Source organism: Sminthopsis crassicaudata, chromosome 1 (genome assembly GCF_048593235.1).
Source record: "Sminthopsis crassicaudata isolate SCR6 chromosome 1, ASM4859323v1, whole genome shotgun sequence".
In the NCBI taxonomy this organism is placed as follows: Eukaryota; Metazoa; Chordata; class Mammalia; order Dasyuromorphia; family Dasyuridae; genus Sminthopsis; species Sminthopsis crassicaudata.
The window spans coordinates 276,619,141-276,641,122 of NC_133617.1; the positions used below are offsets into that span (position 1 = coordinate 276,619,141).

The 21,982-nt window shown below is 33.5% G+C and overlaps 1 protein-coding gene across 12 annotated transcripts in view; it reads left to right on the plus strand.

The window, feature by feature from the left end:
• Positions 1-21,982, plus strand: part of C1H8orf34 (chromosome 1 C8orf34 homolog) — a 391,674-nt gene that overhangs the window by 201,128 nt on the left and 168,564 nt on the right. For all 12 annotated transcript variants that reach the window (XM_074278849.1, XM_074278851.1, XM_074278841.1 and 9 more), the window contains one exon: positions 20,477-20,612. In XM_074278849.1, the coding sequence (XP_074134950.1) occupies positions 20,477-20,612 (136 nt within the window). The remainder of the gene's footprint in view (positions 1-20,476; positions 20,613-21,982) is intronic.

A 21,982-nucleotide genomic window follows, 5' to 3' on the forward strand; every position in this document is an offset into this window, starting at 1 on the left:
TGCTGTTATTAATAAATGCTAATATTAATAGTAATTACTTACATTTATTTTTTAGGTTTAACAAGCACTTTCCTTAATACAAATCTGTGAAGTAGATAATATCAGCATTTTTGTGTTTATTTAATAGATGAATTAAATTAAATCAATTAAATGACTTGTACCAAGGAATGAAACTAGTAGATTCCAGGGTCAGGGTCCGTCTCAAACTCAGATCTTCTGATTGAATTTAAGACCAGTTCTCTTTATAGTTAATAAAATGTATTTTGCATGCATGCTTAACAGCCCAGTCTAATGTTTGTTTTGTTCAATATTCAGTCCGACTATTTGTCACTAGTTTATCCTGCATTCTTTAGAAGTGAATTCTTTTCTGATTCCTGTTAGCCAAAAATCTATTTTTTTTAAAGGCTCATGCTCCATCTAGAAGCAGTTGGGTGAACAGAATACAGGAAGTCCTGAATTCAATGATGCTGGGCAAGTCACCTAAATCTCAGTCTAATTTTTTTTTCTCAATTGTAAATTGAAGATAATCATACTCTCTCTCTCTCTCTCTCTCTCTCTCTCTCTCTCTCTCTCTCTCTCTCTCTCTCTCTCTCTCTCTCTCTCTCTCTCTCTCTCTTCTCTCTCTCTCTCTCTCTCCTAGGCTTGCTTTGAGGTTCAAATAAGATAATTCATAATGCACTTAAAACAGTGTGTACCATTTTTGTTTTTTTTGTTTTGTTTTGTTTTTCAGTTATATCTGACTCTTCCTGACCCTATTTGGGACTTTCTTAACAAAGATCATTTACTTCTCCAGCTCAATTTTATAAATGAGGAAACTGAGGTAAATAGCATTAAGTAACTTATATGGAGTCACACAATTAAGTAAGAATCTGAGGCTAGATTAGACATCAGATCTTTCTGACACCAAGCCTGGTCTCCATCCATTGCACCATCTGCACGTAATGGGTGCTTGATAAATGATTTTTTAAAAGTCTTTAATTTGCACTGTGAAGGAAACAAAAATAATAGTGATAATAATTATAGTTTATTTTCAAATAGAATTTAGGCTTAAGGTCACAGGATCAGAATTGAAAGTTGGAAAAGACCTCAGGAGCCACCTTGCCCTGATGGATCAAACATATGGTTCTCAACCACAATCAGATCTCTTGAATGATGTCCACATAAAATTAAAATATAATTGGGAAATGTTTGACAAAATAAATAAAACCAGATTAATATTAAGATGTGATTTTTCTAAATAATCTACAAGGATTCCAGTATATGGCATAATGGCCCTCATTTCTATTTGCATTTGATACCACTGATCCAGCCCAATTCTTACCTACAAGGAATTCCCATGACAAATAGTCATATAGACTCTGCTGAAAATATCTGTGGAAGGAGCAAACTCATCCTTTCTTTATCTCTCCAAAAGTATAAAAAAAGTGTTTGGTACTTCACTACCTAAGGTCATTATAACATATAACACACTTTTTACTAAACTAAATCATTCCTTCTCTTTAAGAATGTTGCCAGACATCAAGTTTAAATAAATGACTTTAATTGAGAAAAAATATATATAACCTTTCTCTTGGAGAATACAATATCATGAAACTTCATTTTTACACTCTGGTCTCATGCTTCAGTACTAATTGGCTAATACTTTGGGTCAGATTGTTATCTTATATAGTAGTCCTTTTAAGGACAGAAATTTGATTTGATGCTTGGGCTAGTCATTCGTGTGATAATAACTTATATGACAAAGTTCTTTTAAGATATATCAAATATTTTGTATTGAAAGAAACTGTTAACAGTCCTGGTTACTTTAATGGATTCCCAAATCAAACACATATTATTATAATTTCAAAAGTTGTTATAGGGGAAACATTTATTTTCTTTGACATAGTAACATACACTTAGAGAGCTCAAAACATTATGGAGAGTGCATATTTATGCAACTTATAATTAAATATATTATAAATATAATATAATTAAATATATATTAAATAAATATAATTAAATATATTTATTAAATAAATTTTTCAAGTTTTTTTTATTCTCTTTAGATCAACTAAATAACATTGTAGAGTTAAATAAAATTATCATAAACCTTATATCCCACTTTTTACTTCCAATACTTTTTTCCATACATAGAGAAACATATCTAATTTTACAATGAAATAGTTTCTTAATTAGGATCATCAGGCTTCAAACAATGTTTTTATTCTCACTTTAATATTTCCTAGGTTTTCGGAATGAGATTTGAAAATCAAGCATAAAAATATTTTCGTTTTTTATGAGAAACCATTTTTTCTGCCCTATGACCAACTTATTATAACAATATCGGCCCTTGTTCTGTGTCACCATGTCTTTAAAACCCTGTTCTCTGAACCTGCTTGCTTAGTATTCTAATCTTTAAAGAGCTAAATCCTCAGTTTATATGAGACCCTAATTTTTCTTAATTCAAGAATGTTTTACAAATGTCCTATGGTTTACAATAAAATATGTGGAACTTAACATAGTCATAATCTGTGATCATTAGGACCAAAGGGAGTTACCAAATCCAGATGTTTAAAACTAGATTTCACTCTGTCGTTTAGCTAACACCTATTTCTCCACAAATATCTATCAGGGTATGTATCACAAATCTTACAGTACTATCTAACAGTTAGTAGTAGCAGCAGCAGTGGTAATAATAAAAATAGTACTAACTGAGGTTATTACAGCAATACTAGATGGGATTTTCCTCTGTGCAAAATCTTCTAATTGTCTAGAAAATAAAGCCCAGACTCCTTAGCTTGGAATTCAGTGCTCTTCACAATTTCTTCTCCAACATATCTCTAACAAATTCATCTCTCATCAAATTCTTAGAGAAATCACAATTAATTTGTCTTCACAGAATGAGCAAATCTTAGAGCTGCAATGAACCTCAGACACCAATTTTGCTTAACTAAAAATCTGTTACAACACACCTATACTAATCTTATATGTACTTGAAAACTTCTAAAGGAACCCACTACCACCTAAGGTAGTCTATTCTATTTTAGATAATTCTTGGGAAGCTTATTTCTATACATGAAGTTTGAATTAGTTTCTCAGTAATTCCCACTCGGCACTTTCAGTCACATCCTCTAAATCCAAACTGAACAAATGGCAGTCTTTCTAATATTTGAAGGTTACTATCATGTCCCCCTAAATCTTCTAAATACCTCATCCCTGTTCCCACTTCTGAGACTTTTCTAAGGCAATTGCCTTATCTGTAATGGCTTTTTACTTCCATTTAACAAAGCTCACTGTAAAACTGATTCAGCTGTTCCTCAGATCAAATCAAATCCAATCCAAATATAACTATTGTTGTGATAATGTGATTACACCGTGATAAACTGACTATTTAAGTTGTGTTTGTAAAGTCCAATTGATGGCTCATCTCCTCAAGGAATAGGTCATAAATGAGCTTGCAAAAAAACCCCATTAGAACAAGATAGATTTCCAAGTGAATTCTATCAAACATTATATTAGGTATAGGACTTAGGTAAGAATAGAGATAATAAATGATATATAAATTGAAATTCTCTGAAGTTTCAAAACTGGAGTAGCAAATTTTGATGGTTATATCAGATTAGGTCAGAAATCTAGATTTGGAAGCACAAGAGAGCCCCTTTAGATTTGTCCTGAGAACAAATCATGGAAGAGAATAAAGTAATAAACTATTTCTTTAAGTTGTGTCTATCATCCAAAGTCCAGCTGATGGCTCATCTCCTCCATGAAACTTACTATGACCAGCTTTGCCTGCAGAACTCTCATTCTCTCCTCTGTTTGTAACATTTATTTTGTATAATATTCATTCATATCTTTAAGTGATGGGTTTCCTGCCCAGGACTACTATTAAAGGAAGTGCACAAGCCATCAATTGTCATTTTTGCTTCCCTGACTCTCTTAACTTATCCATCTTCACTGGGAACAGAGACTTCTATCTCATTCAGTCTCTTTCTTCAATTTGTTGGATCCTGCCAGGAAACCCCCTATATATGAACATTTCCAGACTAATTATGATTATTTCTCTTCTGGATTTGCTCTTGAAGCTCTGGACTTTTCTACCTGGCTTCTGTGAGGGTAACTCCTCAACTTCTTTTTATGTGTTTTCTTCTCCCATTAGAACACAATCTTCTCAATGATAGGGACTCATTTTAAATATATTTGCATTCTCCTCATTTAACACAATTCCTAACACCAAGGGTATTCTTTCTTTGTCTCTCTGTTTCTGTTTGATTGTCTGTCTCCCTCCTGCTCTGTCTTTCTAACAAAGTTGTAAGAACTTTGAGAGCAGGGATCTAGTTACATTTTTTTTTTAATCCTCAGCATTAGAAAAGCACAGCAACACATAGTAAATGCTCTATAAATCCTAGTTTAAACACTTACTATTACCCAAACACAGTAATAAAAAATGAAGGCAATGCCCAAAGTTCAACTGTCAAAGGGGAAAGTATGAGTAATAAGAGCATTGAAACAAACTTGATGGAGTATCACTTTTTTGGATACTCAAAAATTGACTATATATTTGAAGTGCATGGGAGCAATTTTTAAATCCAAATTAAAATCTTTTCAGAAGTCTGCCTAATTTATTTTCTATCCTTGAAATGGAAGTCAGAGAATTTAGGCTCATACCATCCTCTTACAATAAAATTACATCCAGAAATTCAGTTTTCTGTATGCCACCATTTGCTGAATTTTGTGATTCTTTGGAAAATTGTGCAGGAAAAATGCAATGTTGGCTGAAAAGTTGTTGATTTTTTTTTTATCACTGGTTTTATTTGTTTGTTGAAGAAGGGGAGATGGAGCAGGCAGACATATGGTAAAGAGAGATATGTATCAGACATCCAATTTTATTTAACTATAAATCCAGACCACTGGACCACATTTTTTACCAATTCCCTGTTCTATAGATGGTCCTTGGATAAAAGTTTTACTTGTTGCTTGGAGATTTCTGAATGCAAATAAACCAGTGGAACTAATTTAAAATCTCCATGTGTATACCCTCAAAGCTCTTCTGGCCAAGTGAATAAAACTTTGCACAGTGGCATCTCTCTGGAAACAGTCACCCAACACACACACACACACACACACACACACACACACACACACACACACACACACACATCTCCAGATGTTTACCATTTGTCTGAGTTTTAAAAATGCATACAACCATCTGCATTCCTTTATCCCTAATTGAAATATACTGTGCCAACAGTTGAAGGTATTCCCTACCTATTCATAAAGATTTTGTGATTAAATTGTGAAGAATGGAAGTTCATTTTAATTCCAGTGAGGAGTAATTATTTTTTCTATTTTTTTCATTATTTATACTTACTCCTTCTTACCTATTCAAAATCCACATAGAAATCTGAAAACTTTCTTAATAAAGGTCTCTGTAAATGTTGTAATTCTAAAACCCACACCTGGTTCTATTTTCATTTGAAGACCAATATATAGTGGAGAGCGCCCACTTCTTTCCCCACCTAGAGAACAAATCATTAAGAACCAAAAAAAAAGTAGCACAATCACACACCTTTCTTTCACCAAATCAACCAGAAGAAGAAGAAATGAAATATTTATCAAAGATGTCATTTTTTGATGAGACATAAGATTGAGGTTTCTTATGACATACATATTTGATATGTCAGAAAGTTTTAAGAAATTTATGAAATTTCATGACCTTGAGTCATTTCTGGAGATCCATAGCAGCAAATGACATTTCCAGAATGGACTTAAGAAACATTATTATGAATTATGAAGACCTGGACAAAAGACTGAAGATCTAAAAAGGATAAGTACTGTTCCTGTCATTTCTATCCATATCATTTGAAGACAGAATCCAGAAGAGAAAGGATGATATGTATAGTTACTAGTCAGTTAAGATGATACCAGATCTCAAAGAAGTCATGGGAAAATAGATTCCTTTCCTCTTTTCTTCACATAAACATAGGATTATAGTATAGAACATTATATATACTTAAGTCATGCTCAGGTGATATATTGTTGAGTTTTTCTGAATTATTTTTATTTCTTCCTTAATTTTTTTAAAGAAATGTTTCAAAAATGTTGAAAATGAAAGTAATAATGTGATAAGTTATAAGAAATATATAATACATAAATTTATAATATAATAATAATAAAGTAATATTAAAACAATTATGGTAATATTTTTAAAATGATAACTGAAGATTGTTGTTGTGATCTGCTCAGGATAGGTCCTTTCCCTTAGAGGAGAAAGGGGGAGAGAGAAATACATAGAAAAAGCTAAAATATAATTGATGAGTCCACATGTCTAGCCACTGACTACCAAATGAATTTTTCTAGCCTTATTACCAAGTAAACTCTTGATTGGTATATTCTTGGGGTCTGTTAATCCAAATTGAGTAGATTTGTAAGAGGTTTCAGCTTCCACTATCTTTTTGAGTATAAAACAGTGTAAGCCCCAGTGTTTAAGAACCACTTGGAATCTGCATTCCTGGAACAGGATAAAGGGAACCTGGGTGACTCAGTCACAGATTAGCACTCACTATCTTTGGCTTTATCTAGGTAACTTCTCTATGTTGTTGTAACTCTTTCTCAGGTTCAAATGGATGGTTACAAAAGATTTTGGGGCTTTTATATCAATGCTTGGAATATAGGAAATAAAATATAAGTTTAAAAGAACTGAATAAAGATTTGAAAATATTCATATAGATCCACCACAAGAAAACAGAAGCTATAATGTAGGAAGAAGAATGTCTTTGGAAAAGTAAACCTTATTCCAAACAACAACACTTACATAACATTTCAAAGTTTACAAAGGGCCTTATAAATGATATTGCATTGGATTCTTATAATAATCATGAGGAATATACTATTACTATGCTCATTTTTTGGATTGGGAAATTCAGAAGGAGAGGGTAAGCAACTTGCAAAAGATTATCAAGCTAGTAAAAGCTTAACAAAGGATTTGAACTCAGTACTTATTGACTAAGTTCAGTGCTCTAATAGATGCTGGGATCAGATAAAGAATTCTGAGTAGTACCTTTTATTAAGATCTATTTATATGAGAAAATTCAGGAACCTAAGTGGAGAAGGTATGGTGAATAGCATTAAGGTGAGGGTCAATGGAAGAGAAACAATATTCTAATAAGCGTAATTTATAGACTCCTTGACAAAAGAGGAGAATCAATAAGAAGTTTTGGGAAGGAACTACAAGTCTTTAAGAAGTTATTCTGTATCAATGACTTCAGGCATCTTGATACTTGCAGAGATTATCTGCCAAAGTAGAGAAGCTAAATTCTTCAATCACTATCAAAAGTTGGAAGAAACATTATTTCTATCTTTAATCTGTTATAACCAATGTGAAGAAATGCAAATTTGACTATATACAAATGATTGGAACTTTTGGTGATAGTAAAAGCCTCTTCAGTTTAAAATGTGCAATAAGTAGGAGAAGCTAGATGGTGCCATGGCACTGGCACTGGAGTCAAGAGTTCCAATATTTAAATCTGACCTCAGACACTTAATACTTTCTATCTATGTGACTCTTGGCAAATTACTTGACCCCAATTGCCTCACAAGGAAGGGGGAAAAAAAGAAAATGTGATATAAGTAAAAGTTATAGGTTTAGTCTGGCAAGTATATGTCCAAATTCTTATGAGTCATTTTCAAACAGTTGTCAAAAAAGATAGGTATGATTCTGCAGTCTAAAATTTCATAGGGCACATCAGTCCATGAGGAATTAGAGGGACAAAAATAATCCTGAAAACAAAAGCAGAAAAGATCTTATTTGGAAACAAAAATAGGAGCGCCTAAAAAGGCTGATGTAAATTCACAGGGAATTCATTTAATAACTTAGATTTCTAAAACATGGCAATAAAGGCAGTTAATAAAAGAGAGACGGAAAAGAGTGAGCTAATATAAGAAGAATTTCATAAATTCAGAATGAATCTTTGTTTCAGATATGGATTTTCTGAGGGAAGGATAGCTTACTGTGCTTTAATGGCAGGTCATTAAAATGAAAATTACTTATGACACCATGGATTTATACTTTTGATTTAGTGGTGCTGTTCTTTTAAGTCAATACCAACTAGTGTACCTTCTGCCACAGGGCTGCTTTATATCACTCAGTATTTGTTATTTGTATAGTTTTAGTCTGTTAGCAATTTAAATTAAAGGGTGAACATGCAATTGCATGTTAGTTTAGTCTCCATGTTCAATTGTCCATGTCCTTACAACAACAAATGGTGAGCAGCAGACTTCAAGAGCAAAACAACCAATGATGAAATCTTGTATTTCATTGAGTCAAAAGAGAAGGATTTATTTTTAAGGCAAGCTTCAAATTAATGTGACTTAATTGTTCCATACCATATGTCAAACCCAATGTTTGCTGCCTTTGCTTGGAAATTTAAGAAACAATAAATCACTGATGCCACTGTGTTGAAGGTTATACCTATTAAAAATGAGTGCACATTGCCTCTACCCACTGAAATGGTGGGATATTCTTACCCAATTATTCTTTGGTGATCAGATATCCATATAATTTCCCTTTGTTACAGTCACCTAACTGACTCATATCCACCAGTTTTCCTCAAATTATTCCTTACCTTAATAACTCATGGCAGATTTTTATTGTTTATCAGATTATTCTCAAGATTTTTTGTGCTGGCATACAAAGCCCTTTCAATTTAAATCTCTCACTATCTTGCTTCTGTTCTAATAATAATTATCTCCAAAATTATTCCCTCCTTATGCTACCACTATTCCTCCTTCAATGACTTTAATTATTCAATCATTCTGAATTTTTTTCTTTACTATCCTCCTTTCTCACCATTTAACTAAAAACTACTTGTCTTTGAAAGCTTTTCTCCTCTATGTAGTCATCCATTCCTGTTCTTTCTTGATTGCCCATCAGAGCTCCCTTTCTGGTACACAATAATATTCATTTTAGAAAATTACTCTCTGTTGCTTTTTAATTATTCCTTTTTCATGTCTTACTTGTCTGTGTTTATGTGAACTGGAGGGCCGAGGAATAAATGTTCAACAAAATTAGTTTGAAATCAATAATATAATCTCTGCCTGTTTAAAAATTTGCAGACAAAACCTATACATATAAAATTTGAATAATAAAAAAAACAATAAACATCAAATGAGTGGTATAGGTAATTAGTGCCATGGAAGTTCTGGAGAAAGAAAAGTCATTGTGGGATCAAATTGTTACCCAAACATTCTTCCAATGTTGTGAATCCAATAGCCATCAGAATTAATTCATCTCATTATTAACAATAATAACCACTCTGGCAAGGGGGAATCTTCTACCACCTGAGAAAGCCCCTTCAACTTTCAATGAATTCTCATTAGCACATTTTTCTTTATATACAAACTAAAGTTGTTTCTTTGCAAATTATATTATGTAATTTCTAAGATAAAACAAAATAAAGCTGTTCCTTCAAATAGCAGGCCTTCAAATATTTTAATACAGACATTACTCTTGCTTCCTCCCTTTCCACAAATACTTTATCCTCTTCTTCTGGCTAAATATAGTGAATTCTTCCACCCAATTATTATGTGGAATACAATCAGATCAATTCACCTTTCCAATTACTCTTCTACTTATCAATGCTTTTCCTAAAATATGGATCACAAGATTGAATATAATAGTGTATATGTGGTCTGACAAGGCCAATATACATTGGTCTATCACTTTCTTATTCCTAAAAGAAAGAATTCTCTGGAGGTAGAACATCAACTTAAGTTTTCTTTTGCTACCATAAAGTTCTATATTGAGTTTGAAGTTCAAACTCTGAGATTATTTTTAGATAAATTCATTATATGTAACCATAGTTAACACAAGCACTTAGTAAGAACCTAATATCTCATTATCTCATTAGCACTTAGTAAAAACCTAACATCTCCCCCTTTCTTTTGATTTAGAACACAGGGTGGTCATGACCTTGAAATATAAATCCATCAATATGGAGGCATTACACATAATTACATAGATTATATAAATACAAAGTAACATAATACATGCTAGAAGTATGTAACAAATAACATGATCAAATAATCATAAATAGAGAATTTATAAATGTCCATAAATCCATTGTCCCTTAGTCTCATTTTGTGTTAGGAAATCCAATGATTCCTTCTGGTTTTAAAGTTATTTAACAGTTTTCTTATTAGCCATGCTCTTTCAGTATCAGATGTTTTTTAGATTTTCTCCTTTGTTTTGAGGTCTCTCTCTTTTTCTGTCTCTCTCTGATGGACAAAGCGAATACGGCTCGTTGGCACCCATCTGATTCCTTCTCCATCTGAAGAAATACAAGCAAACCCTCTCCCCCAGGCAGTTAACCTATCTGGGCCCTTCCATTCACCACTTTCTGGGTCTCTCCACATCACCTGGTGATTATCTAAGGACAGTGGAGCTACTTGCACAGGACACTACCCTTCTGGTGGATTATAAAACCTGTCTGCCGAAGCCAGTGCATCTTTGTCAAAAAATTAGAAAATTAATGGTATAGAGAACTAAATATAGGAGTTCTCTAGGGTTACCTGTGGCTCCCCCTTTCTTTTGTTTTTGGAGGAGTGTCTTAATGTCTCTGTTTCTTCTCTCTACTATTGCCTGACCTTGTGGATTAAAAGGTATTTCAGTAGTGTATAAAATCTTATACTGCACACAAAAGCGTGCAAAATGTTTAGAACTACATGCAGGTCCATTATCTGTTTTTATTTCTTGTGGTACACCCATAATTGCAAATGCTTGGATAAGGAATTCAGTGACCACTCGGGATGTCTCTTTTGTTATTGGCACTGCAAAATTGAATCCTGAAAAGGTATCTACTACCACGTGGATGAAAGACAGATGACCAAAAGATTTATAGTGGGTCACATCCATTTGCCAGATTTCATTGGGTCTTAAACCACGAGGATTCTTCCCTGGAGGGAGTGTAGGAGGGTGGAAAGGAAGGCAAGTTGTACAGCTTTTTACTATGCTCCTAGCTTCCTCTCTTATTATTCCAAATTGTAAACGTAAAGCTTGAGCAGCCTGATGATATTTAGAATAAGATTCTTGTGCTTCCTGAAATAAAAGAGTACTGGCTAACATAGTTAAAAGGCTATCTGCCTTTGAATTTCCATCAAAAATAGGACCTGGAAGTCCACTATGTGAGTGGACATGCAAGATATAAATCTTGCCTGGATGCTTTCTCACTTGCTCTTGAAGTTTCTTAACGAGCTGATAAATATTAGAGGCTACAAATTTTATTTGGGCTGTGGCAATTCTTTGTACTACACCTACTGAATAAGCTGAATCAGTAATTATATTTATGTTTCCTGGGTAATAAGTAAGAGCTAGCATGATAGCAAATAATTCATTCTGTTGAGTGGATTGAAAAGGAGTTCTGAGTATTCTCTTTATGGTTAAATTATGAGAGTATACAGCACAAATATTTTTCTTTAGAGACGCCTATAAAGATTGTTGGTCCTTTAAGAGGAACCTTAGAAATCTTTTCTTCAAAAATCCATCGCCAATTATGTAGTAGCTGGGTTATCTTTAATGGAGACCTATGTGCAAAATTTGGAGCTGTGGCCAATAAAATTTGCCATTCTGGGATGGTCTCACAGCATACATTAATGTGTGCGTTAATATAGAATGTGTATACTTTTTCAGGACTTATCCCAGATAATTGTATTACTCTTTTAATAGCCTTTAACAAAATTCCAGCCACAAGCACTGGGTAAGGAGTAAGGCTTTGTTCTGGTTGTGCTGGGAGGTTCATCCACTCAATCACACTGTCTCCTTGATGAAGGACTGTTGTGGGTGCCTCTTTTGTAGCAAAAACTGATATTTCCAAGAGTTTTTGAGTGACTCTTTCAACCACATTGGATAAAGCCAGTTCAACTTCTCTCAAAGCCTCTTGAACTTCTTTTGTAAGCTGGCATGGTGAATTTAAAGCACTGTCTCCCCTTAAAATGTCATATAGAGGTTGCAGTTGATTGGTAGTTAAGCCTAACACTGGACACATCCATTGGATATCACCTATTAATTTTTGGAAATCATTTAAGGTGTTCAACTTCTCTGTTCTTAAAGAAAGCTTTTGTACTGTGAGTGTCTTAGGATATACTTCATATCCTAAATATTGAAAGGGAGCATGTCTTTGAATTTTTTTCTGTAGCTATATGCAGTTTGTAGTACTTTAGTATTTCCATGGTCTTTGCTTTTAACATTTGTTCCTTAGGTGCACATCCCAAAATATCATCCAGATAATCTTACTTTGGGAAATGCTTTTCTTACTGGAGCAAGAGCAGCAGCAATATACATTTGGCACATAGTAGGGCTATTTTTCATTCCCTGTGGCAAAACTGTCCATTCATATCTTTTATAAGGCTCAGCCAAATTAACATTAGGCACTGAAAAAGCAAATCTTTTCATATCCTCCTTATCTAGAGGGATAGAATAGAAACAATCCTTAATGTCTATAACCCACAGAGGTCATTCTCTTAGCAACTGAGTAGGAGATGGAAGTCCAGGCTGAAGAGTTCCCATGGTTTCCATCTGTTCATTTACTCTTCTTAGATCAGTTAACATCCTCCATTTCCAGATTTATTTTTCACCACAAATACTGGGGGATTCCAAGGACTTATAGAAGGCCCCAAGTGTCCTTGGTCAAGTTGTTTGTTCACTATGTCTAATAAGGCCTGAATTTTATCACTTCTTAAGGGCCACTGTTCTACCCACACTGGTGAATCAGTCTTCCACAGAATAGGAACTGGTGAAAGTGCAGGTAGGCCTTCAACAGCAGCCCTGCCTAAAAAGCCGAAGTGCTTATTTGTAATCCTATCTACTGTAAAATGTCTCTTCCTCACAGATTGATGGGGATATTTTCAACCACAAAAGGAGTAAAAACTCCTGTTCCACCTTCAAATATCCATCTCAAAGGCCTAGCACTAACTTCTGCTGCTATTGATCCTCCTACCCCAGACATGTAGGTGTCTGCCTTAATCTTTGGCCAGTGACTGGACCAATTGGTACCTCTAATAACTGTACTATCTGCACCCATGTCTACCAATCCTTCAAATGGTATTCCATTTATATAAATAGTAAGCATAGGTCGGTCAGCTGTCACAGCTGCAGTCTAATATATTCCTGGATTTTGTTCATTGGAGTCAGAATCTGGGCGACTATCACCAGGTTGCTTATTAGGGGTATATAACAATAAGCCTGATGCTACTACTTCTCCTGGTTGATAAATCACACATTGTCAACCTGTGTTAGTGACTGGGATATTAGCTACACATTACACATATATTGCTTTCAGTTATACAAAATGCTTTCCTTAGAATAACTCTGAGATAAATACTTCAAATATTATTAGCCTATTTTATATATGAAGAAACTAAAGTATAGAAAGATTCTATAAGTTACCTAAGATATATAGTAAGTAAATAGTAGAGACTAGCTTGAATTCCAACCTATCATATTCCAAGTTCAGTGTTCTTTCCAGTATAAAAATTGTAAGTAAATGACAAAGGCAGAAGGATTCCAACAAAAATGAACAATGTTGGGGAGGGACAAGATTTTTACAAAATTACAAAATACATGACCTATAGTATTTGGTTAGTTTGTAAGTAATGGAACATAACCACAAAGAAAACAGGAAAAGAGGTGGTAAACTTAATAGCTATGTTGTTTTTTTTTGTTTGGGGGGGCTTTTTTGTGAAACAGTCAGGGTTAAGTGACTTGCCCAAGGTCATATAGCTCTTACCTGAGGTGGATTTGAATTCGGGTTCACCTGACTCGAGGACCAATGTTCTATACCTCTCTACTAGCTGCCCCCTATGCTAGAATTTCAAGAAGTTATATTTTGAAAATTCCAACAATCCATTTGGATTCCTCCATTCTTTTTCCTAAAGGAATTTATCAAGGGACAGAAATGAGGAAGAATATTTATAATGATGTATTGCCAAATATGATATTGCCCAGTGATGATGGATTAATTTAATTATGTGAATGATTAGATATGAAAATTCATGTCCCATTCTTTATAAGAGTTTTGTTCATCCTTCCTACCATTAGTACCCTGCCATTTACGATGCATGTGCCTTGTATGTATGTTGTTTTTGCTCTCTGTCTCCTTCATTGGAAGATCTGATATTTGAGGGAAGGAGCCATTTTTTGTCTTTATTTTTCCCAGAATTTAATATAGTATCTGACATAGAATAGATACTTAATAAATTCTTGTTGAACTTCTGACTGATAACACAAATCATTTCATAATATTTATTTATAGTTACTTGCCTGAATCACTCTATATGTGTCCTCTGTTATATATAATATATGTGTGTGCATGTGTGTATATGTATAGACATAGATGTGTATTATATACATTTCTGGACATATGTATGTATGCAGATAGATAGATAGACATGTGTATATATGAGTGTGTCTATGAGCTTATAAATATATCTACACATACTATACATATCTATGTATAGTAATGTAGCTACCATGAGGTGTTCTTGATCAGTTTCTGGTACCATTCAGTACTAAGTAAAATACTCATTCTTGCTTTCTAGGTATTCCAGCCAACACGAGAGACTAATGAGTCAATGGCAAATTCTCTCTGATTCTGAAAACAAGATGCTCTCCTCTTAGTGTTGCCTTTTTGTGGCTGTTGATATTTTTCTCAGCCTAGAGTTTTTTTTTAGATATTTAAGACTCAGCTCTATCTTCTTACTTCTCCATTTGTTAAATAACTGAATTTGTATTCCATTGATTTTCTTTAAAAATAATATATTAATCTGAAATCAGCATTATAGAAAACAATTAAGCAAAAGGGCAATTCCTTTATCATACATGAATCTTTTCTTTTCAAACATAGTCCCCTATATACTATTTAAAAGATATGCCAAAAGGCAAAAGTTCATTTCACATCTCTGTAGCTCCTACAGGGCAAACAGAAAGATGTGCACTTTGGAGTTTTTCTGCCCTTAACAAACCACTTGGTGGATCAGCATTCATCTCTTAGTATGACTCAGAAAAACTTACTACTTTCTCCCAAAGTCAGCAAAGTTTTTATGTAGGTAGCCTGCTTTCTTGTTCTCCAGTTTTAGGGATAAGACATGCTCACTGAATTCCCATCTTTACCCTGATCCATTCCATCAAGTGAGAGACAGTTGTAGGGAATTTTTTTTTTTTTTCTCCTCTGGGGCATAAACACCTTTGCTCTTATTATTCCTCCCCACCCCCAAATAAGTAAGAGAGAAAGAATGCATAAGATTCTTTGGAAGTATGCCATTTTCCCAATTTCTCTGTTTATATTCAGCTCAGGTCCTTTTGTAATTTATTCTTATCCTCAGCTTTTCCTGTCAATTTTCACTTGTTTCTGAAGCTTTGTGGGAGCACAGGCATTACATTCATTTGAACACAAGAGAAACATTTGTTCCAGCTGAAATTTTCCTGAAGATTGAAAAAAATGTGGCAGCATCATCAATGTCTTAAATTTCAAAAACAGGATTAATTTTTGTTTTAAGAGATTATACTATAAAACTAGTTTGTATAGAGGGTAATAGGTATGCCATGGAAAAAACAACAGTGGGAAAATAACCAGTAAATTGTAGGAGAAAAACTATAATAAAAGGGACTAAGGATAACACTTATAAATTCAGATTGCCTATGTGGTGAAATGAGATTACTGACTGTCACTCAAAAATTGAAAGATATCCTTATCTAAAGAAACTGAAATAAGGGAGGCAGACTAAAAACCTAAGAATGTGCAGATGAACAATTATGGATAGTATTTGGGTGAGGATATAGGGAAACAAAAGTTTTGTCATTGAGTGTATCGGAATTTAGAATTCTATAATTTTAGAACAGAAAGGACTCTTAGAAGTATAATGCATTCATTTTCTCTGTAATTTTGCTGTTAAGTGGTAATTCAGTCTATGCTTTAAAAAGTTTCAATGAACGAGACCATCACAAAGTAGATATGAATAATGTTCTTCTAAAATAAATCACAAAATTAACAGATCAATATTTGGTAACAATGGTAGCTTTAAATATTCTGACATCTGTTAGGCATCTGGTAAATTAATGGAATGCCATGGTGATGATTGCATTATATGTAAGGTTTAGATAAAAATAAGCAAGAGTACTGCTTTTCTGAACTTAACTCTGAAAAAGAATTGGTGTGTGAAATGAAAATGGCAAGAACTTTGGGGCTGTGTAATTCAGATTTGGGAAGATTCTGAGAAATGAAAGATATGATCCTATTGCAGGCAATTATGAAAAGGAAAACAACTCCAGAAAGATGAAAAACTATAAAAAATGAAAATATGGAATCAAAGTAATAAATTATTCAAATTTGAGATTAGAAAATGCAGAACTTGTCTAATGGACTCAAATTTCAAAAGGATATTTAGAAGAGCTAGAAACAAGTACTTTAAAGGTGGAAGAGGGTTGAATTAATATAAAATGTCAAGAGAATAAAAAGATAAAATAAATTCAAACATTGTGAAAAATCTTTTTTTTTCCTTTTTTACTCCAGACCTGTGATATAAATGTAAAGAGCTTCTGGTATCAAAAATATCTCCATTGAAGATCACTAATTTCTATGAAACATATAATATTAAGAAAATTACCTAGGGCTCTGGTGATTAAATGACTTGACTAGGGTTGCAGAACACTGGGTCTTGGAGTCAAGAAGATCTGAATTCAAATCCTACCTCAGACATTTATTAGCTGTGTGACACTTATAAGAAATCATCTGTATCCCTCTTAAAGTTAATGACTGGTCTCTTCAATTTCTTATTTTATTCTTTTTCATAATATAATACTTACCAGAATATTTGTTCATATTAATTACTTTTTTAGTCAATATTTCCAACTTTCTGTAAACTTTTGTGTGGCTCGATGACTATAATTTCATATACTATTAAAGTTTTGTATAAGATAGAGAAATGAGAGGTATGCTGACACAAGGTAAGTTTCTTGTGGGAAAATACTATTTCATTTTTGTCTTTTAATCTCTAAATATAAATCACCCTTTCATGGGAAGGAAATTCAAAGTTACAATACAATAGTTAACATTTTTCACGTGTATATGATAAATTGAATAATTGCATTAAAATTATATATGGACAGTTATGCATATATGTATTTGAACCTATGATTTAATTGTGATTTCTGATATAGAATTCTACAACTTCTAAGTTTAGAGAGTGGAGAATTTCTTTGGTAAAAGTATGATAACTGGAGTCCAAATATGGAGAGACCTCAAGATTGCTTTTATTTCTTAGTATTCTAGAGTCTAGTCTCAAACTAGTAGAGAATGACAGAATCTCAAAATTAAAAGTATTTCAGAAATCATTTACTCTATGTCACTCTTTATCCAAAGATTTCCAGGTGGGCAAAAGCTCTGGAAACAATTCATAGCTTTTCGTGTTAGAAAATCCCCTGTACCTTACATAAAGAAAAACTCTGCCCTTCAACAAATTCCATATCTTTACTATTTCCTGATCCAAAATGAATGAATCTAATCCTTCTTCATGATGTTCTTTAAAATATTTGAAAATAATTATCATGTCTCCTCTGCTACAAATCATTAATTTCTTCAACCAAATATGGCATTGTCTTGAAGCCCCTTCACTCCTCTTTCCTTAACTATATATATATATATATATATATATACTATTTACCTTGTCCTTGTCAATGTCCTTCATTAAATGTAGTATTTATATGAGAGACATATTAGAGAATGATGTTACAAAGTCTATCAAAAATTAGATATATATAACTGAAAGAGAAGAGTTGAGGATGACATTAAGTTTAAGAATCTGGATAACTGGAAGAATTCTGGTGCCCTTTATCTACAGGAGAATTTTGCACAGTAAGTCTACCAGAAACTAGTACTTAAGGAAAGATGAGCTCCATTTCAAAGATATTGAAATGTCCATGGGGTATCCAGTTCAGAATTCAGTTGGTGGTTTTGGAGACTAAAGTTCAGGAGAGAGACTGGGAATGGATATAGATGAGGAAATCATTTATGTAGAGAAGATAGTTGAATTTTGGAAGGTGATGACATCACTAGATATAGAGAGAAAAGAGAAAGAGGTTTGGAATAGAATCTTGGGGATTTACCTAGTTAGAAGGGTTGGCAGAAATGAAGATATAGGAAAGGAAGTTATAAAGAAATATCCAGAGAAGTGGGAGGGAGAATCAAGAAAGAGCAGAGTCATAAAAACCCAGATAATAGAGAATATTCCTGAAAAGAAGATAATCAACAGTTATTCAATTGTTTCAATTATAAGATTGATTCAATTACAGGAAGAAGAAAGAGCAGTGATTTTTCAAAAAAAAACAAAACAAAACAAAAAAAAACCTTAGATTTGGCTATTGAAAATGCATTTGTAACTATGAAGACATTAATGAACAAAATCTGTATAAATTGTCCATCCAAATATATGCTGTAAACTGAACAACAGACCTTTTTAAATCACTTGTTTTTCTTATTTGGTCTTATTTATCTTATTTGGTCTTCTCAACAAATATGAGAGGTATTAAAAATCCCTTTAATTCCCATGTTACTGAGAAACAAATCAAAATTTGAAATGATATGATTTATCAATAATTCCATAGCCAGTGAATGGCAGAGGAAGTTTTTAAATTCCAGACCTTTTCTTTATTTCATGTCAAGCATATTGGATGATAGGGTATTAGGTGACATAGTAGATAGAATGACAGGCCTAGAGTTACAAAGTCATCTTTCTGAGTATAAATCTTACTAGCTATGTAATCTTGGGCAAGTCAATTAACTCTGTTTCCCTCAGTTTCCTTATTTGTAAAATGAACTAGAGTAAGTAGAGCTAATTGTAAAAATGGTAAACCACTTCAGGATCTTTGCCAAGAAAATCCCGATTGAGATCACAGAGTCATACATGACTGAAAACAACTGAACAACAACAACAAATGTTGGAGGAATTTTGTCTTTTTTTTTTTTTAAACAGGTTTTTTTTCCCTTTTTTAAAAAAATGTTTTTTGTAAGTTTTTTTTTTTTTTTTTTTAAAGATGAACAAAGGTTTTCAGAGTCATTTTAAGGTTTGACCAGAATGGAGAATATCATTTCCTAGGATCATAAGGTTTCATGATGAGAAAAGTCTTAGAAATTATTCAATCCATTTGCATTTGCAATGCAATTATATTTGTCATCATCTTATTGTCTTTTGACAATTGGTCATCAAACCATTGATTGAACAGTTCAAGAGACAAGTTCATAATCTAACAATATAGCCCTCTCTTTTTATTTTTCAGTTCAGTTAAATTGGTAGAAATTTTAAAAAATTAATTGGGGCCACAAATCTCTCTTCCCGTGATTTATATTCATGTGTTGAAATTCATAGTCTCTTAGGATCATAAATGATGTGAGTAAACTCTGTAAAAAACTGTGTCCCCTTTTAATTTACACAATGAAATTGTGGAAGATGAGTCTCAGGCCCTCCTGGGCAGCATATCTCCCCAGACAAGTTAAGTGGTGTCATTCCATTGTGTTTTTTCTAAGGCAATTCACTCATCCCCAAATGTTAGCTGAATCCTCATTCAGAAAGCCTTCAAAGTGATTTCCATTCAGTTGGAGACCTGGGCCTGATATTGATAAGCATCGAGGCCTGGGGACTTTTGCTTTCTTTTCCATTTGAAACCTGAGCCTCATATTTCCTATTAAAGGGAAATTTTAAACTCATTTCTTTGCAGAATGTCCAAAACAGGACTAAACCTTGTCCCTTGGCACAGGTGCCTGTCAGGACTTCTGCCTGCTATGAAGATATTCTCTTCTCAATGCTAAGCCCCTATTTCTTTAGGACTTTGCCACTCAGAAGTCAGTCTTCCTAGCAAAGCTAACATCACATCCAACAATAAACTTCTATTTTTGCCACTTAAAACTTTTCAGATTCGTGAATTCTTTCACAAAGGACCTGTGCCTCCTATCAAAAGGGGATTCCCACAATTCTCTGATTGGCACTAGAACACCATCATCATAAATTTATAATTGGAAGGACCTTAGGTATTCATCTAGTCCATGAATCATTTTTTATTGTGTTTTCACTTGTGGTTCTATTTCAATTCTATAAGTTCAAACAGAAACAGTGTAATTCTTTTCTGACAAAACTTTCAATATTTGAAAACTTCTGTCATGTTTATCTCCTTTGAATCTCCTCTCTTTTAATGAAATTTTCTACTATATCCAGAAATAATTTTAACAGATATTTTAAAAAAAATAGGGTAACATTCTTGCAGAAAGGGAAAAAAAAAACTTACAAAATTACATTTCACAGAATGTCCTCTGTTGCAGTTGATTGATATATACTAAGAAAATGAACTTTTTTTCCCTTTATCTCTAATGGCTACAGGGTAAAAAAAGAAAAAGTTCCATTGTTACACTTTTTTTTTCCTATTGTAACTTGGAGTCTGTAATCACTTATATTGTTACAGAGGACCTAGATGATTTGAGAATGGAAGGAGTAACTACTCTGATGCCTTCTGGGAGCAAATTTAACCCAACTCGAACAGCTCATCTTCCTGAACCCCAGGCAAAGGTCACATTGAACATCTGCTCCAGATGTGCCAGGTAAAAGAATAACATGTGTTACTAATAGATACTTATTGGTGTTCACAGGATACTACTTCTGTGGTGAGGCAGCACAACATAGTGGATAGACAGAAAATTGGTCTCTGACTCTTGAAGACTTAGGTTCAAGTCAAGAAATATGTTGACTATATGACCATGGTCAACAGCAGGTTGAGATTTATAAACGGGGTCTCCTCATTGGGACTTCATTCTATCCATACCAATAAAATCAAAAGTCTGGTTTAAAAAAGTGTTTCTTGGAAAGTAAGAGCCAGAAATGAAATCTATTTTCACTTAGGATAGGATTTCTTAACTTGGAATCTGTGGGCTTTTAAAATAATTTTGACAACTGATATAATTATATGTTAATATAATTGTTTGTTTGTTTGTTTGTTTTTGGTATCCCTATATGTTTTATTTTATACATTTAAAATACTGTTCTGAGAAAGAGTGTTTAATTTTCACTAGACTACCAAAGGGGTCCATTACACACATACAAAAAGGTTAAGTTTAAAAAAAAAAAAAAAGTTTGTTTCTACCTCTTACTTATACTTGCTTTGAAAATAGTCTCTCCTAGAGTTTACCCTTCTATCGGATGCCACTTATATCTACAGAACCTCAAAGTCTAGCCTGACTTCCCAGCTATCTTAAGCCTTTCTGTCTCCTAATTTCATTAGTGAGCTGAGCTTTTCTCGATTTTCAAGGCCTATTTCTGAATTTTAAAAAGTTCAAAACCAATGTTAAGATAAAAGTAGAGTCAAGACCTTTCAGGATCCTATTGTTGGGATGTTTGGCTGCTTTGGAACACCTACCTTAACTTCCTTACTTCTAGAAAAGAATTTAATCACTTCACTCTCCCATAGGTCTGGGCTGGTGGGAACAATTTTTGCATACACTATAGGGAGTCCAAAGAAGTAGCCTGATCTTACTTTAGCCAAGTCAACTCCACTCTGCAAAGCCAGTAGAAGCTCCTAGCAGTTTCTAGAATTCAAACTTTTGTAGAGCCTAAATCTCATTTGCAAAGGGGCTTTTAAGCCTGTTTAAATGATAAATCTGGCCCTTTAACCCTTATGTAAATGGTGCAGATTAGCAAGCACAATACCAAGTCCTGCTGGCTTTTTTCTCCTTGCTTTTACCTCTGGCTGTTCAATTGTGTGGTTTGAGAGGGGATTAAATCCAATGAAAGTAAAAAAGTGTGTGTGTGTGTGTGTGTGTGTGTGTGTGTGTGTGTGTGTGTGTGTGTGTGCGTGTGTGTAAGGGGGGGGATTCAAGTCAAAATTTTTTAGCCTGTGCCCCTTTAGATTTGATTACCAGTTACTTAAAATATAAAGGGCATCTGTCAAGATATAAGAGCCAAGAAAAGTACTGAC